This window comes from Dromiciops gliroides, chromosome 2 (genome assembly GCF_019393635.1).
Source record: "Dromiciops gliroides isolate mDroGli1 chromosome 2, mDroGli1.pri, whole genome shotgun sequence".
In the NCBI taxonomy this organism is placed as follows: Eukaryota; Metazoa; Chordata; class Mammalia; order Microbiotheria; family Microbiotheriidae; genus Dromiciops; species Dromiciops gliroides.
In genome coordinates, this window is record NC_057862.1 from 392905011 (window position 1) to 392923106 (window position 18096).

Genomic DNA, 18096 nt, shown 5'->3' on the forward strand with positions numbered 1-18096 from the left:
GAGGGAGAAATAGGAAAAGGGCTTTGATTACTTTGATGACACAATTTGTATTATTTTGATCTTTCCATGTCAAAGCTCCCTCAGAATTTTGGTATTTCCATATGCTTTGGGGGCCTCAGGAAGGTAGTTGCTTGGGAAAAGATGAAGGAAACAAAAATCACAGGAACAAAGATGAGTACTGGGTCACACAATTTTAAGTTATCTTCACATTTGTTATCTCATTTGACCATTACAATACTTCTATGAGGTTGTTGAGTTGTTTTCAGTGCTGTCTGAATCTCTGTGACCCCATTTGGGATTTTCTTGGCAAGAGACACTGGAGCGGTTTATCATTTCCTTCTCCAGCTCAGTTTGCAAATGAGGAAACAGGCAAACAGGATTAAGTGACTTACCCAAAGTCACACAGCTAAGTAAGTGCCTGAAGCTGGATTTGAACTCAGATCTTCCTGACTGACTCCAGCACTTCCAATCCACTTCGCTACCTACTTGCCCCAAGGCAGAATTAATCCTATTTGAAAAACATCATCTATGGATTATTATGAGATCATAAATTAGCACCTACCTCAGAAGGTTGAGGTCAAATGAGATAACATTACACACCTTAAAGTGCTATATAAATGCTAGCTATCATTATTTATTGTTGTTGTTATTGTTATGGGCTCAAAGAGACCTCAGAGGTCATCTAATTCATTGCCTCATTTAAGAGAGTGGGAAAATGAGGCCCAGAGCAAGTAAGTGTTTTAAAGCCCAAGGTCACACAGGTAGTTAAGTAGCAGAGTTGAGATTCAAACCTGGGTCCTCTGATTCATGTACCCCAGTGCTCTTTTTCTCAGGGGCACCTTGCTAGTTAGAACATTTGATGATTCTCCAAGCCAACTGTGAGAAATTAAAGCCAACAACACAGAAACTGATGCCCAGAGAGATGCCCAAGATCACATGGCTAGTTAATGGCAGAGCTGGAACCAGAGACATAACAAGGAATTTTTTGCACCTGAGGCAAGCAGCACAAAAAGTGCCTTTAATTTGAGGAAGGGCTGAGGAGCAGTAAACACTGCACTATAGAGGAGAGAGACAAAGACATGCAAGCACCATGAAGCTACAGTTATGGGGAGGCTGTCCCAAAGAGTAATCAGGTCATTGGGTATTGAGTAGTTATTAGGTAACTCCTACTTTAGCTAATTATTCCTGATAAACTTGGTGCTCAAGGCAGTTCCTTCTTTACATGTGACATTCTAGAAAGCTGAGTCCTGGGGAATAGGGACTCAGTGTTAACCTTTACACAGCAAACATGGTGTGGGGGAAGGGACCACAGTATCATAGCTCTTCAACTGGAAGTGATCTCAGAGACCATCTAGTCCAACTCCTCATTTGACAGATAAAGAAACTGAGGCCCAGGGAAACTAAAGGGTTTACCCAAGTTTAATAAGTTAAGATTCAAACCCAGGTCACTGTAATTTGAGAGCCAGTCCTTTGTTTACCACTTGTTATAGCTGGCTTGAAGCAAATTCTGAGTTTTACATTAGAGCTTAGGGATCTTAGAGATGATTGGTTGTTCCTTTTTAAAATTTATTTCTAAATTTTTTTTTTTGGTGAGGCAATGAGGGTTAAGTGACTTGCCCAGGGTCACACAGCTAGTAAGTGTCAAGTGTCTGAGGCTGGATTTGAACTCAAGACCTCCTGAATCCAGGGCCGGTGCTTTATCCACTGCGCCACCTAGCTGCCCCATATTTTTTAATTTTTAATTTTTTTGCAGGGCAATGAGGGTTAAGTGACTTGCCCAGGGTCACACAGCTAGTGTCAAGTATCTGAGGCAGGATTTGAACTCAGGTCTTCCTGAATTGAGGGCTGGTGCTTTATCCACTGCACCACCTAGTTGTCCCGGTTGTTCATTCCTGTCTGACTTTCTGTGACCCCATTTTAGGGTTTTCGTGGCAAAGATAACGGAGTGGTTTGCCATTTCCTTCTCCAGCTCATTTTACAGATGAGGAAACTGAGGTAAAGTTATGTGACTTGCTCAGGGTCACACAGCTAGTATCTGAGGCCAGATTTGACCTCAGAGAGATGAGTCTTACTGATTCCAAGCCCTGTGCTCTATCCACTGTGCCACCTAGCTGGCCATATTGGAGATGATCTTATCCAATTCCATTTTAGGAAGGAGGAAACTGAAGCCTCAAAGAGGGGAAGTGACTTAGTCACAGAGGAAAGCTCCTTCAATTCAACAAAACTGTGGCAGGGTCCAATGAAGCCCAAATATTACTGACTTACAGCTGGAAGAGTCCTAGAGGCCACCTTGTCCAACTCTTCCTTTTACTGAGGAAAGAGAGGACAGAGCTCGCGTCAGAGCAGGAACAGCGCTGATTGCTTCTGACTCCCAGACCACCACTCTTCCAGTCAGGTGAAACTGGGCTTCCCTCACAAGTATAGGAGACACTTCTCCAGAGCAGTAGCCCCTGGTCTCACGATGCAGAACAAACAGCTAAGCGGGCAGAGGCTCCCCCTTGGTTCTTCCACATGAACCCTGTCCCCAGATACCCGCTTTCAGGAAAGTTGTGGCAGCTTGGAAGGAAAAAGCTCTGAAGGAAAAGAAAGTTCCCTTTGGTGGAAGCAGAGGAATCCCCAAGGATGTCTGTGCCTTTAGCAGGGGCTGAGGGTCTGGCTCTGCCCTGTGCTTTGCCCTGTGAGCCCACCCCTCTCCCAGGGTCAGCAATTAGCCGCAGACAGAAAGAACTCCAACCTCTGGAGAAGCATTTCCCTCTTCCCAGGGCAGCCCGTCCCATGTCTCCCACAGGACCAAGAGGCCCCGAAGCGATCCTCTCACCTGGAAAGGGGTCTTGTCACACTTACCGTTCAGTCTACTTGCCTCCCATCTTAGCTTCAGGAAATTTTGAGAAGCCAGGAAAGGCAAAATTTTGAAAGAAAAAGACACAGAGCTTGGAGCTGGGGAAAGGAGGGGGAGAGAAAAGAGGAGAGAAGAGGCATCCTCCAGGGGGCAAAGCTCTCCCTCTTGTCCCCACTGTAGGGCTTTCCTCTCTGTGGACTGGTCATAAATAAGGAAGTAGCATAAGGGAAGGCCAGGCTACCTCATCTCACAGTGAGTCTGACCAAGGTCTGAGCCAAGGCTGGGTCTCTTTCCCTACCTTTAGACACGGCCCGACTTCAGATCACACCATGGCTTTTGCCATCTCTTTTCTTTTGCTGAAGGAACCCTGAGACGGCTGAACTAGGGTGAGTGGCTTCTCCAGCTGGAGCATGTTTCTGAACCATCCTGTCACCGGGGTTGCCCACCACCTCCCCTTAGCCCACATTCTTAGAGGAGCATTAACCCATGTTAATGGACCTTTTATTTTCCCCATCCTTGGGTAAATTCTTACCTCGGGACAGACGCAGTCATCTTGCCCTAGCTATAGCTCTATCGGGGATTACTAGAGCCTAAGATTTTTGACTCCCAGCCCAGGACTCCTCGTCATCGTTTTTCAGTACAGTAGATCGATGAAACAGCAGGGAAGCAAACTACTTGAAACCAAAACTGGTTATCAAGAGCAAAACAGATAAAACCTCTCTTAGGCTAGGGTGATGTTGCCTGGTGGTTACCTCCTTGCTATGAGTGGTTAATCCCCAATGGAGTTGACCCCCTCCTCCTTTCCTCTTCATGTCAGGTGGGTTCCCTGTCATTGGAATTATTCAAGCAGAGACTAGATATATCCGGCTGTTTTCTCTGGCTCACAGTTACATTCTATACCTGTCAGTCCTATCCACTGGCCATCATCCACTTTTTTCTATTTATGTATGTATGGTGTTTTTTTTTGGTTTTGGTGGGGCAATGAGGGTTAAGTGACTTGCCCAGGGTCACACAGCTAGTAAGTGTCAAGCATCTGAGGCTGGATTTGAACTCAGGTCCTCCTGAATCCAGGGCCGGTGCTTTATCCACTGCGCCACCTAGCTGCCTCCATCATCCACTTTTGATTCTGCATTCTCCTGTCGTGACGATTAGAAGATCCTGTGGTCCCCCAACTGCTCTTGTTTTTAGACAGGCTTATAAAATACAGGTATGGTGGCTACTCCAGCTCCCTGGGATATAGGACATCTCTCATTTCATTGTCCAAATACACCCCTAAGTTAGGACCAAGTAGATCACAATTTTCTCCCCACTCCCGACTAAATATGCTTATTTATCCAGGTAAAAAGAAGTCAGATGACCCTTTTGCCTTGACAATTTTAGGGAGGTGAATATGTGGGTTGTTGTCTATATTAAGTCTCAGATCTTTATAGCATCCGCAGGTAGAGCTACTTCCTTCTTGGTGACCTGCTGCCTCGCTGAGTGAGCACCCACGTACCAGCAGAGGCCTACAATTTTTTGTCATTCATTGCTGGTGATCAATTGGCTGCTTTTGCTCCCCTATGGCTAAGCCAAGGATTTGCTTCTCCCATTTTTTGTAGTAACTCCTAAAATAGCAGAAACAACAATGCAGCCAGCATGGAATATAAAATAACACCAATTAGCCTTGAGTGCTAAGGTTGTAAAATAAGGCCACCTTCAAGAGGAAGGCAAAAATAGCAGTTTATGGAAGTTTGTGCTTGACTTTGTCCTACTAGTTTTCCAGCACTATATCACTGCAAATGGCTGTGAATAATATGGGTTATATGGGTTTGACCAACAAATATTTTTCTCACAAAGAAAATTTTATTTGTTTGTTTTGGGGGTTGTTTTTTTGTGTGTGAGGCAATTGGGGTTAAGTGACTTGCCCAGGGTCACACAGCTAGTAAGTGTCAAGGGTCTGAGGCCAGATTTAAACAAAGAAAATTTTAAAAGGACAACTGCTAAATATGCTATTTAGTCTAATTACACTGTAGAGCCAAGACCATCTCCTTCATAAATGCATCCCTGACCATCCCAGTCCATAAGTGATTTCTTCTTCCTCTGAGTTTCCTATCTTATTGTCAATATCACTAATTTGAGATATAGCAGATAGTGGGACATAGACAAAGGACAAAGGAGCTTATGCTGGAAGGAACTTTGTGAGATCATTAAGTACAGGGATTCTTAATTTGGGAATCTCAAACCCCTATGGAGAGATTTCAGGGAGTCTGTGAATTTACATGAGAAATACTGTATATTTATTTCAATATAATTGATTTCCTTTGTAATCCTTTTATTTCATCTGTTCAAAACCATTATTCTGAGAAAGGGTCCATAGGTTTCAGCATGCTGCCAAAGGGGTCCATGGCACAAAGAGTTAAGAACCCCTGATGTAGGCCAACTCCCTCATTTTACAGATGAAGTTGAGGCCCAGAACAGAAGGAACTTGTTCACGGTCACACAAAAGAGCTGGGACTAGAGTCTTGATTTTAGATGCAAAGGTTTTGTTTCCCAAACTAGACACATATTATATTGTTTCAGAGTGCAGAACCAAATCAGGAGGTACAAGCAATAATGAGGAAAAGATACGGTTTTAAAACAAGACAGAACTTTCTAACAATTAGGACTGTCCAGCAATAGAGTAGAGATCAGCTTAAATAGATAACCATCTCATCAGGGAGGATGTAAAAAATAATCTTGCACTGGGCCAAAGGTGGGACTAGGTGATTTCTGGGGGTTCCTTTCAATGCTAAAATCCTAAAAAAAATTATTTAACGAAATAATCAAATACTCAATAGGTTTGGCATTTGGAGTAGTGAGTATAACATCCTATATGCTTGAAAATTATTAAAGTTAGAAAAGGTCCACCCGAAGATAAACCACTTGGTTCTCCCTTTCTACTAGGTAGAGCCAAATGCTGTGCCCCATAGAATCCCCAAAGGGTGGAAAGATGCAACTTCCTTAGCAACAGTCTCCATCAGATTTAAGATTCACATTCACAGGGAAAATGAAAAACGCCATCTTAAACACAAAAGCTCACCTGCATTAATGTCTGGGCATTTTTTAAAGACAACAATCACTGATTCTATTTCATCTATTGAATCCTAGACATGGGAGCATTCATCATGGTGTTTTCTGGCATCATTTCCCAAGAGCTTTGTAATTTGGTTCAATTAATCTCTCTACTCAATTGTAAGCGCCCTGAGAGCTGGGACAAAACCATGTTTTGTTTATACTTTGTATCTTCTGTAGCATGGTGTTTTTGCTCTTAGGAGGTATTAAATAAGTATCTGTTGTAATTCAACAAACATTTATTGGGCATTTACTATATAGAAGGCACTTTGTAGTCACCGAGAACACAGTGTGAACGAATGTAATTATTAACTTTCTTAAAACTGGCACAGGGGGCAGCTAGATGGCACAGTGGTAAAGTACCGGCCCTGGGTTCAGGAGTACCTGAGTTCAAATCTGGCCTCAGACACTTGACACTTACTAGCTGTGTGACCCTGGGAAGTCACTTAACCCTCATTGCCCTGCAAAAAAAAAGGCACAGTTTGTAGGAGGCTGAAAGTTTTGTGTACTGAAAGAAGGCTCCCCCGATGTATCTGCCTTCTGGTAGACTGCAGGCCCTTCTCCTCATAGGAAGAGTAATTAAAGTCAAGGTAAGTCAGAAGAGAAGGCTTGGAGCAGTGCACACTCATATTTTTGGAGCCTAAAGGTAGGGAGGTAGGGGGATGGGAGAAGAGATTCCTCTCCAGAAGGAAAGGAGCAAAGTTTCTGACAGGAACAGTTTGCTTCTGGAAGAAGCAATAACATAGTCACCTGAATTGCACCAACAAGGCAGCCTTCCTATGCCCACACCCTTTCTATGGTCACAGAAGGCAAAAAGACACAACAGAAAAGGGATTGCACCAGAAAACAATCAGAATGCACTGTGATGTCACAATAACCCATGCTCTTTATGAACTTTGGGGTACACAGTTCCTGAAATAGCACAAGCCACTGTGAGCTTGATCCTAACACCCGACAACTCGTTTTGCTAACTGAATGATCAGTATTCTTTCTACAAGCACTTCTAGGACATCCATCTCATGTCCAGTACTGTACATTGGTGGAGAAGCAGGAAGTGGGAGGTGCAATCCAGGATCTAATTGCAAGGAATGACAGTATAGTAGGGAGAGCCAAGTAAGCAAGGGAGAAATAATATGGTCTAGAATAAAATCCCTAGCCTTAGGTCCAGAAATATTTTTGCCCTGATTCTTCTTTTCCTTTCATGGATGAGATCAGGACTGGGGTAGAGATTCTGATACACATCTATTCATGTTAACAACTCAAAGCCATCACTGTGATCTGTAAATCTCAACTTTTGGTAACAGTCAGATGTTTCTTCAACCTGATAAAGTTGTATAATATCTAACAGATCCCTCTGTGTTATTTAAACATTCATTTAATTTTTTAAAAGCCATTCATTGATAATTTGCTCTATGGAAAGCTTTGTGATAAGCGCTGTGGAGAAGAAAAAGATAAATTGGACATGGTCTTTGCCTTCAAGCTCATGATTTAGCTGGAAAAAAGACGAACATACATTAAATGATAGAAAAGATAAAGGGGACAGTATACAAGGCATGACTATAAAGTTAATGAGACTAATTAACAAAAAATAAGAATGTATATAGCCCAAAGAGTCTTGTTCAAAGTCTTTTTCTCCAGGAGCCCATAAACTTATTCCACTAATGCTGTTCGGCTCAAAACATTTCAGGGGTCCTTTTTGGGAACTGCCTTCAGACCCAGTTTACAATTGCTTTTATAAAATGCCCATTTTCTTGTTTTTGAATTACACCTCGTTTTTGACTCCAAACATTATGAACAGTTTTTTCAATGGCTCCCACTTTCACCAGACTTAACTCTGAATGACTACTAGCTATTTGTAAAAAACAAAAGGGATTAATATTTTCTATTACCAAGGAAAGTCAAAAGAAAGGCAGCTCAAACAAGTCTTGGGCTTAAATAGAGAATGGAAATTTTTATAAGAAGTTTAAAGTTTTGTTTTTGTTCTTTAAAATGCATCAATTTGGATTCTGGGAGACTGAGCTTTAGGCAAAAGATGAAAGAAGAGAGACCAGAAGAAATCAGGGAAATGCCACTCTGGGATCCAAGGGAAAATAAATGGGAAAAATTAAGTCCCATCAAAAATAACTGGGAATAAATAAAGGGCTCCTCCAACCCTTATACAGAAGTCTACTTTACAAAAAACACTGGTGCAAACCAGGCTCCTTAGGTCTACCACTCTGAACCCCATTCTAAACTCTTGAGAAGCAAGAGAATAAACTGCCTGGAAAAATAGATATAAATCAAACAAGTTCCAGCTTTGAAAAGGGTTTGTCACAAATCATGATGCAAAGAAATCAAGGAAGGGGGAAAGGGACCCACATGTACAAAAATATTTATAGCTGCTCTCTACGTGGTAGCAAGGAATTGGAAGTTGAGGGGGTGCCCATCAATTGGGGAATGGCTGGACAAGTTGTGGTATATGAATACAATGGAATACTATTGTGCTGTAAGAAATGATGAGCAGGAAGAGTTCAGAGAAACCTGGAGGGTCTTACGTGAGCTGATGATGAGTGAGATGAGCAGAACCAGAAGAACATTGTACACAGTATCATCAACATTGAGTGTTGACCTACTGTGATGGACTATATTCTTCTCACCAATGCAATAGTACAGAAGAGTTCCAGGGAACTCATGATAGAAGAGGATCTCCAAATCCAAGAAAAAAAAAGAAAGAGAACTGTGGAGTATAGATGCTGATTGAACCATATTATTTCTTTTGTTTTGGGTGCTGTTGTTTTTTTTTTTTCTATTTTGAGGTTTTGCATCACTGCTCTGATTCTTTCTCTTGTAACAGGATTAATGCAGAAATAGGATTAATGTTATTATGTGTATATATATGTGTGTGTATATATGTATATGTATATGTATAGAGATATATAGATATAACCTATATCAGATTACCTGCTGTCTAGGGGAGGGGGGAGGGAGGGAGAAAAATCTGAAATTGTAAAGCTTGTATAAACAAAAGTTGAGAACTATCTTTACATGTAATGGAAAAAATAAAATACCTTATACATTAAAAAAACCCACAAATCATGATGCAGATTGAATGACTTTTGGGGAGGCTAGGTGGCACAGTGGATAAAGCACCGGCCCTGGATTCAGGAGTTCCTGAGTTCAAATCCAGCCTCAGACACTTGACACTTACTAGCTGTGTGACCTTGGGCAAGTCACTTAACCCTAATTGCCTCACTAAAAAAAAAAAAAGTTTGCACAGATTGAATGACTTTTGAGGTAACACAGGTGTGAGAGTAGAGGACAATGAGGTAGGCCAAATTAACATGTAGAACAGTCTGAGCTTATGAAGACACCATTATGGCAGGAATCTTAACTCGAAAATATTCATCAAGGTTTCTGGCTTCACAACACATGGTCTCCAAAGACTGAAGCATTCTATGCAATGGACATAATAGTTTAGATGAGGCAACTGAGAAAATGAAAATGTATCCTGTGCAAAGTACACAAAGTATCCAGCTGCTGCGGCAGGCCTTATGACCAACTCTGTGGGAGTGATCCCAGAGATGATGCCGTTTCTAAAGGGAAAGTACTGCAAACAACTCTGACCTTGAAAGAGGAAGAAGAGAACACCAGGGCATGCCCTGGTGTATCAGCTTCCTCCACATGAGGCAGCAATAGAAAAGAAACTTGCCCATCTCCATTCTAAAAGCCAAACAAAACCAGGAGTCACTTCCGTGCGCCATGAATAGGAGCTTATTTATTTCATAGACTTGAGTGCTTTAGTACAGAAGAACAGATATAGAGATGATACATGTTTGTGCTTCAACACTTTCAAACATTGAGATTCCAGTAAATTCAAGGTAAACAAGTTTCAAGACAGACTAGCTTTTTTTTTTAAGTTTTCCTTTTGATAAATTATTTTCATATAAATAACCAACAGAGAAAGGGAAAACAATGTCTAAACAAGATCCCAAAGCATGTACACTGCTATTTCAAAGGAAGAGAAACAAAACCAAGGGCAAAGGTAAAAAAAAAAAAAATCAGTGCAAATGTTTATAGCTTTTGCCCTAAAGGGAAAAAACAGCTTCAAAAGGGGGAAGGAGGGATGGAAGAGACAGGTCTCAAAACGAAGAAGGGACAAAGAGTTGATTCACTCAGTGCAAAGGGAAGGTTTCAATGCCTTAAGAAGAAAACACCATAATGCATCTAAGAGGGAGAGAAGAAAGTCATCGGAAAGGAAAGGAAGAAGGCTTGCAGTTAAGCTACCATACATCAAGCTTGCAACAACATCACAAGACACATTAAGTAATATACACACAATCGGCTGGGATGAAGGGGTCAGGGGCTGCTGGGCCTGGGGAACATGGGGACTCCCACTGCCAGAACATTTCACTACTGGACAATGATGGCAGAAACAGATAATGTGCACGCAGCAGGGCTAAATGCAAAGCGGCACAGAGCCTCCAGACTCATGATAAGACTGCCTTGTTTTGTTTTAGAGTTAAGTTCAATACAAGGTGAAAATGGTCTTATTTGCATTTTGCAAATTCTCATAAGCATGATGTTGTCTGAACTCACACTATGGAAAATCAATTACTGAATATGAAACTGAAGATTTCTGGTAAGGGGTTTTATTCACTGGGCATATGGGCTACAGACAGAACCTACTTCAATAATTTATCTGCTGCATCTGTTCTGCAGGTAAGTGAATATATTTAATTCTTGGGACTCAAGTACCCTTTTTTGTGGAATAGGGACCAGAGTCTTTTCTATCATTTTCTCCATCAAATTTGACCCCAATGAGAATTAGGTATTTAACTTTTGTAGGTATGACTGGATAAGGGAGATTTGGGTCCAGGTCACTTTGAACTCCTGGTTTTGGTTCAGCTGACTAGCCTGAGGATCTCTGACTTGCAAATTTAAAATTCCAAGAAAATAGTTTTCCTTTTTGAGTAAATATGAAATGTTAATGAGAGCCACATCCCTTCCTTCAATTTACACAGGATTGTTTAAGTGGTGCAGAGCATAAGAGGACAGATGTGGCAGCACCAAGGTCATCTAGGCAGGAAGAGACACTATCTGGTGCTATAGCCTTGGACAGCTCTACCCTGGAACTGCAGCTGTACCCCTGGGAGACATCAGGTGCTGGGTAAAGTGGAGGGTCATATTCTCCACAAGATCAATCAGGCATCACCTGATCTCTACTTCCAAGTACATCTAGATCAAAAGAGACAATAAGGAACGGAGAGTGGGGGGAAGACAAAGTACCAATCTGCATTTTAACATATTCCAAGAACATGGAAAACTCTACAGTAAGAAAAAAAATGCCCAACAAGAATGGAAACAATTATACCTGTATCCACCCCCACCCCCAGGAAAAAAAAAGGAAAGAATTTTTAAAAACCAAATTTCTACCTATCTGTTTTCAAGCAGTTTCCACATAGAGCATTCATGTTGCACTGGGGTAGGATAAGGTCACAATGCCATACATAATGGAGGGAGAGAGAGGAGTCCAGTCATCACAGTCTGAAAATCTCATTAGCAGTGCATCACTTGAAAATGAATTTCTCTTTTTTAGATGCATACACACTCTGCTCTCTTTTATATAAACACAATGCATTATTTCCCTTTGTTTTAAACAAGAAGAAGGCTTCATCAAACACAAGACCAAAGAGGGAAAGCCAGGGCGTGCAGTGGGGGATTGATGGAAGATGAGAACGGGTACTGCAAAGTAACATCTAAGACCAGCCATAGAAAGCTGCCGAGAGCCAGAGAGATTATTCACTTTTTGGAGGGGTGGTTTGGTTAGTTTAACTGGTGATTTCTTCATCTGTTTTATTCAGTTTCTTCAGCGTGTCCAACAGTTTCTGTGGGGTGAGGATGTGCGTGGCTCCTGGGGAAGGCAGATTAAAGAAAAACAAAGTGAGTCTTCTAAGGAAGGCACTGGTCTTCAGACATTTTTCTGCTCTTCAGTTCTAGATACCTGGACCACCTAAATAAGGGGCACAAGCAGCTTTTCCACCCCCACCCCCACCCTGGTCTTGATGAAGTAAAGCTTGAAGGGAGGGTTTGGGTTAGGGACAGTGTCAAAATATTTGTGGGAGAAAGAATGAACTCCTTAGTTCAGGCAGAAATTGGGACCACACCCAGGAGTCAAACTTTTTCCCATTAAGTTGCTCCACATAGGCTATCCTTGTCTCTGTGAAACAGTGATTCTGGCAATTCCTCTTTTGAATACCACAGTGAAGCCAGAATGGAGGGCTTTACAATTTGTTTTTTTTGAAGAAATATCTGCTACTAGAGGGGAAGAGTACTAGTAGTGGAGTTGGGGGAAGAGGCTGATAAGTGTGAAGTCTGGGGTGGGGAGGGGCGCCCTCTGGGATCCAAATAACAGGTGCCTCCATGGAAATGTTGGTGGGACCTCAGGTGTGCAGGGGAGGGGAACTTGAGTACCTGAGGTCTTACCTTGAAGATACCGCGCATTGTTAGAGATTGGAAATGCTTGCAAAAATTTAAGCCTAATGGAATTATATATACTTCTACTGCAAAAAAAAATAAATTAAAAAATGAAGGCCTTTTTTTAATAAGGAGAGAGAGATCTAAGTGAGGTTAAAAAAAGATGCATGGATCGTGTGGTTTGGACATGGACCAAACAGAAGAAGAGTGACTGCGAGCAGCAGAGTGGTGTGTGGAGCATGAGGACGGCATGCATGCAGCAGTGGGCTTCAAAGAAAGATATCCCGGGTGGGAGAGAAGGAAAGAAAAGCTGTCCGTACTTGAAAATGTGCCTCCCAAGAGACGTGGGGAAAGGAAAGAGGGCAACCACAGGTGTAAGGGGGGAGAGAAAGCTACTGGAAGCCAGATTTACCCCCCAGGAGTCAGCAAAGGAGTTATTTAGCAGGATCATGGGTCCTTATGCCTTTGTCTGCCACTCACAGAGTTGTCCTGCACCAGTGACAGAGCAGAAGTACCTCCAACTAGAAAGCTTCCATCTCCCTGGCTAATCTAAGGACTGGTGCTGGAAGGGGGGGGGTAGAAAAAGGGCATATTGGAAATGGGAAGAGGCAGAGAAGGAGAAAAACTGCACAACCCATTCTTAAGAGAAACCTCCGCCAGCTGGAGGAACACCATTCTAGGCACCCGGGCATTGTTCTCCTGTATCAATCCTTGCTACTTCCAAGAAAGACTAACTGAAAAAAAAATGCTCCACTGACTCACTGCTCTACAAATCTGAGATAACCTGAACTGAACATAGCAACTTCAGAAGTGCCACCAGACATTTTGAGAGGGCTCTTTCTTCCAAAGGGCTTTCTTTTATATGACCCTATGACCCTTTTAATATTTGAGAGGTATGGAGGGACAGCTATTATGATACTTAGTTTATATAGAGGGAAAATGAGGAACAGTTTAAGGGACTTGTTCAAGGTTACACCATGAACTAGTAGCAGATCTAGGTCTAAAAATAACAACTGATGTTTATGACACTTAGAGTTTATAAAGTGCTTAACAGCCATGACCTTATTTTACTCAAACAAGGGCCTTTCAATTCTCAGCCGAATGCAGTTAATGTACAGTTTTTAAAAAGTTAAATATTCATATAATTCTTTTTTGTTTGTTTTGTTTTTTTGCGGGGCAATGGGGGTTAAGTGACTTGCCCAGGGTCACACAGCTAGTGTCAAGTGTCTGAGGCTGGATTTGAACTCAGGAACTCCTGAATCCAGGGCCGGTGCTTTATCCACTGCGCCACCTAGCTGCCCCCTGTATATAATTCTACAATCATTTTATCAAGGAAGCACTTTATAGCTGGAGAACAACAGAGAAGAAAACCATCTATAAGGAATTTCTCACTGAAAGGCAGCATTTGTAGGGAGCAGAAAATCTTTCCGCTTGGTTTTCTCCATAGCTGCTTTGCTCATGAACACAGAAGCTAGGGGCTCCTAAGTTAAGATTCTTCTAGTGCAGGTTATTGACTGAAAGTGATGTGCAGTAAAGAAAGCCCTTTGCCTTAGCCAGAATTCCTAGTCTTACCTATTCCTGAACAAAAGTAAGATTGCTAAAACCAGGAGGAACCTGTCCCAAGTATAGGAATACAACAGGTAAGTGCTTTTAATACACCTGGATCTCCTCTTTATCAATTCCTTTGCATTCATATTAATCTGTCACCTAGTAGTTAGTTTTAAAACTCTCAAGTTTGGATGAACACTTTTTGTTGGTGATACTTAGGTACTCATTATTCGATAACATTATAAACTATTCCACTTTTTTTTCTAGTCCAAGTTATAACTCAGACTGCTAATAGGTTACAGGGTAGCCTACTGGAGTAGCAGCATCAACCTCTAGTAAAATAAGTTATTAAATACACCTATACAAGTATCTGATTTGTCGAAAAACTTAGGTATTTAAGGATACAATCAAGCTACATGGTCTTTTCTATTTATGTGAGATCTATGTGCTCTCATCTCCTAATTCTCCTATGCCATACTAGTTCTAATTCAGGGGTGACCTTGCTAATGCTCCTCTAAATTTCAGTAATAACTCTTATTTACACACTGACTTATGGCTTACAAAACACTTTGCACACACCATCCTATTTGATCCTCACAACATTCCAGTGAGGTAAGCAGTACGAATATTATCTCCTTTTTCCAGACTGAGGAACTGAAGCCCAAGCAGATGCTACATAAGTAGCAGAGTTGAGATTTTGACTCAGATTTTAGGATTCCTGACACCACAGCTCAAACACTGAAGTCACTCTTCTGATCTGAGGTTAACTTTTGTCTCAAATTATTTGAAGACTGTGGAATGAGGACAGAGATAAGCAAAGACAAGGTCTACACTCATCAACTTCATTCTATTTATATCCTAAAACAAATCTGATTGTCTTTAAACATTCTAAAAATACTGGGCTTGAGACATAAGTGCAACACCCACAAAACTCTACTTTTCAACTGTTCCTCTCCAGGCAGTATGCTTATATTCACTCCAGACCTCGGGAAAGTATTTTTAAATGGCAACTCCTGAATTCAGATTTCAGGCTCCCACTTGACTTTCATTGAAAAAAATTTAACAACTTATCTCAAGGATAGAAATATAACAAAACGCTTTTTAAAACATACATACAAGGGCAGCTAGGTGGTGCAGTGGATAGAGCACTGGCCCTGGATTCAGGAGGACCTGAGTTCAAATCTGGCCTCAGACACTTAACACTTACTAGCTGTGTGACCCTGGGCAAGTCACTTAACCCCAAATGCCCCGCAAAAAACAAAAACAAAAACAAACATACATACAACCCAACCCAAAATACTATATTTCCCAAATTGATAGGTCAATAAGAATTATTTTGATATTATCCAGACCCCTTAATTCTCCTAATTTTGCCCCAATCATCTCTTAGTCTTTTTGTCAGGCATTAAACTCTTCATGATGGAGTTCCATAGGACACAGGATCAAATCACATCTTGTTTTGACTTGTCAGGCTATCTGGTAAGATGTTTAGTGGAAATGAAATGAGGTTGAGCCACTACTTATGGGTTCAAACATCTAAGTTGACTCTACAATTAATACAGATAAAGGCTAAGCCATCTCTGACTACAGAAAAACAAGGAAAAGAAACAAAGGATCCTTGACACTCTTCCTCAAACCTATAAACAATGCTTCATGGTCATTCATTATAAATTTTATCCTTTCTACCTCTTAAGTAATTTTAATAACTAAAATTCAGGAGGAGAAAAAAACAGGCAAATTAAGCTCTAGTCTAATTTTTTGTAACCAAAACAAGAAGAAAAGGGCGTACCAAATTAAAACCAATTTCCCTGACCCAATTAGTGCTAGAAGTTCATGGCAATGGCACAGCTAGGTGGTTCAGTAGATAAGTACCAGCCCTGAAGTAAGGAGGACCTGAGTTCAAATCCAGACTCAGACACTTACTAGTTTTGTGACCCTGTTGCCCACTTAACCCCAACTGCCTTCCAAAAAAAAGTTCTTACTAATATATTTTTTCTATCAGCATCCCTAAAAATACACACAATCGGGGCAGCTAGGTGGCGCAGTGGATAGAGCACCGGCCCTGGAGTCAGGAGTACCTGAGTTCAAATCCGGCCTCAGACACTTGACACTTACTAGCTATGTGACCCTGGGCAAGTCACTTAACCCCAACTGCCTCACTTAAAAAAATAAAATTAAAAAAAAATACACACAATCCCCAAAATCATTTCAGAAGCAAAGAATACAGAATTTTCTCATGTGGTCTGGTGGCTGCTATAGATCTCTACAGACTGTTTAGCAAAAAAGATCTACTTTGCAAATGAAAGGCTCCTTCTAAGACAGAAAATTCCATCCCAAGAGAATTCATAATAAATCACTATAAGAGTCACTGAATTTTCACTTCTTGCACCCATCTTCCAAAATTCAATTCTCAAAAATTTGGAAACTCTGATAATAAGGATTTCTTTAATCCTACAAATTATTCACCACAGCTATAAAGAGCAGCTTTTTTCCAACACTCACCACCCCCAAAATCTTAAAATACAACTTGCAGCAAATGCTATCCACCTACTTGCCATCTGCATACTATATATCCCTGATTAAGAACCCATCAATGTACTTCTATAATCTAGACTTAAAATAATTGCTCCCATTTTCAAGCCTACTGGAGGAAAGACAATTTAAGACACTTGGTGACCAATCAACCAATAATAACATAACCATTCCTGTTTTTCAAGATCATTATAGCCTGTTTCCACACTGTCTGTGGTCTCAGGGTACTACAAAATTTTGCCAGGACAACTGAGTAACAGAATGGTAAGAACTAGAAGGTGAACCTCTTTATTTCAAGAGCCACCCCACTTCTGAACAGCACTGAGGTACAATCGAGATAAACAACTCTTCTAATGGGATCTAACTGGGGTGCAACCATTCTCCGAAGTTCACTGAAGAATGAGAAATGGTAAGTGGAATTTTATGCTAAAGTGCCAGGTCCTATGTAATACGTGAATGAAGAGTGAAATACATGAAAGAAGAATGAATTCCGGCAGAGAAGTCAAACACATAGAGTCCTTGGACCACAACACTCCTGAGTGCCATCTGAATTAGATTACAATATAACTGGGATATATGTGAGACAATAAATAAAAATACAATAGAACAGAGATAATGCTAATATGTGGCTTTCTTTTTTTTCCTTAATAGTATTTTGTTTTTTCCCCAATTACATGTAAAGATAGTTTTCAACATTCATTTTTTGTTTGTTTTTGGTTTTTTGCAAGGCAATGAGGGTTAAGTGACTTGGCCAAGATCACACAGCTAGTTAAGTGTCAAGTGTCTGAGGCTGGATTTGAACTCAGGTCTTCCTGAATCCAAAGCCAGTGCTTTATCTACTGCACCACCTAGCTGTCCCCAACATTCATTTTTGTAAGATTTTGAGTTCTAAATTTTCCCCTCTCTCTCCCTTCCCTTCCTTCCATCCAAGACAGCAAGCAATCGGATTTGGGGTATATATGTCCAATCATGTTAAACCTATTTCCAAATATGTGATTTTCTAAGTCAATATGCATCCCACAATTCCTATGCATAGTAGTGGCCCCATTTTCTATTTTCGTTTGACACTACTGAATTACAGCATGTTAGGACTTAAAGGGATTAGAGCTGGGAAACACCTTAGAGGTCATTTGGCCTAACCCCTTCATTTTGCAGACTAGGCCTTTAAGGCTCAGAAGGAAATTGCCTTGCCTAAGTAGGCACTGGGAGTCAGTCAGCAGCAGAAACAAGCATAGCCTCCAAGTTTCCTGACTCTCAGACTGCCACTCCCAGCACTCACTCCCCCAGGGATGGGGGGGGTCATGGTTTACTAAGGCTACTCAGCCTCCTGTACACTGCACTGCAGCCATAACAGACTAATCTCCACAGTCACAGGACTGCAGATTTAGAGTTGGGATGGGCCTTACAGATCACTGAATTTAGCCACCTCATCTCACGGTGAAGAGATGAAGCTTCAGAGTAGCGAAATAACTTGTCCACGGTCACAAGTGTTAGAGCTAGAGCCTTGGCCTCTACTGGAAGGAAGGAAGTGTGAGAAGAGAGCAATTTCATGTAACTGCATTTTTCATGTGGCTAGAAAACAAAGGAAGTTTTTTTAATCTTTAAGAAATACTACGGGGTGGACCTAAGTGGTA

General features: G+C 41.3%; 1 protein-coding gene across 2 annotated transcripts in view; it reads right to left on the minus strand.

Annotated features, from left to right (window-relative positions):
- Positions 1-9663: 9663 nt before the first annotated feature.
- Positions 9664-18096, minus strand: part of STXBP1 (syntaxin binding protein 1) — an 86782-nt gene continuing 78349 nt past the window's right edge. For both annotated transcript variants that reach the window (XM_043982692.1, XM_043982693.1), the window contains one exon: positions 9664-11819. Coding sequence is in view for 1 of the 2 variants with exons in the window: in XM_043982693.1 (XP_043838628.1) it covers positions 11737-11819 (83 nt within the window). In the remaining variant the exon portion in view is untranslated. The remainder of the gene's footprint in view (positions 11820-18096) is intronic.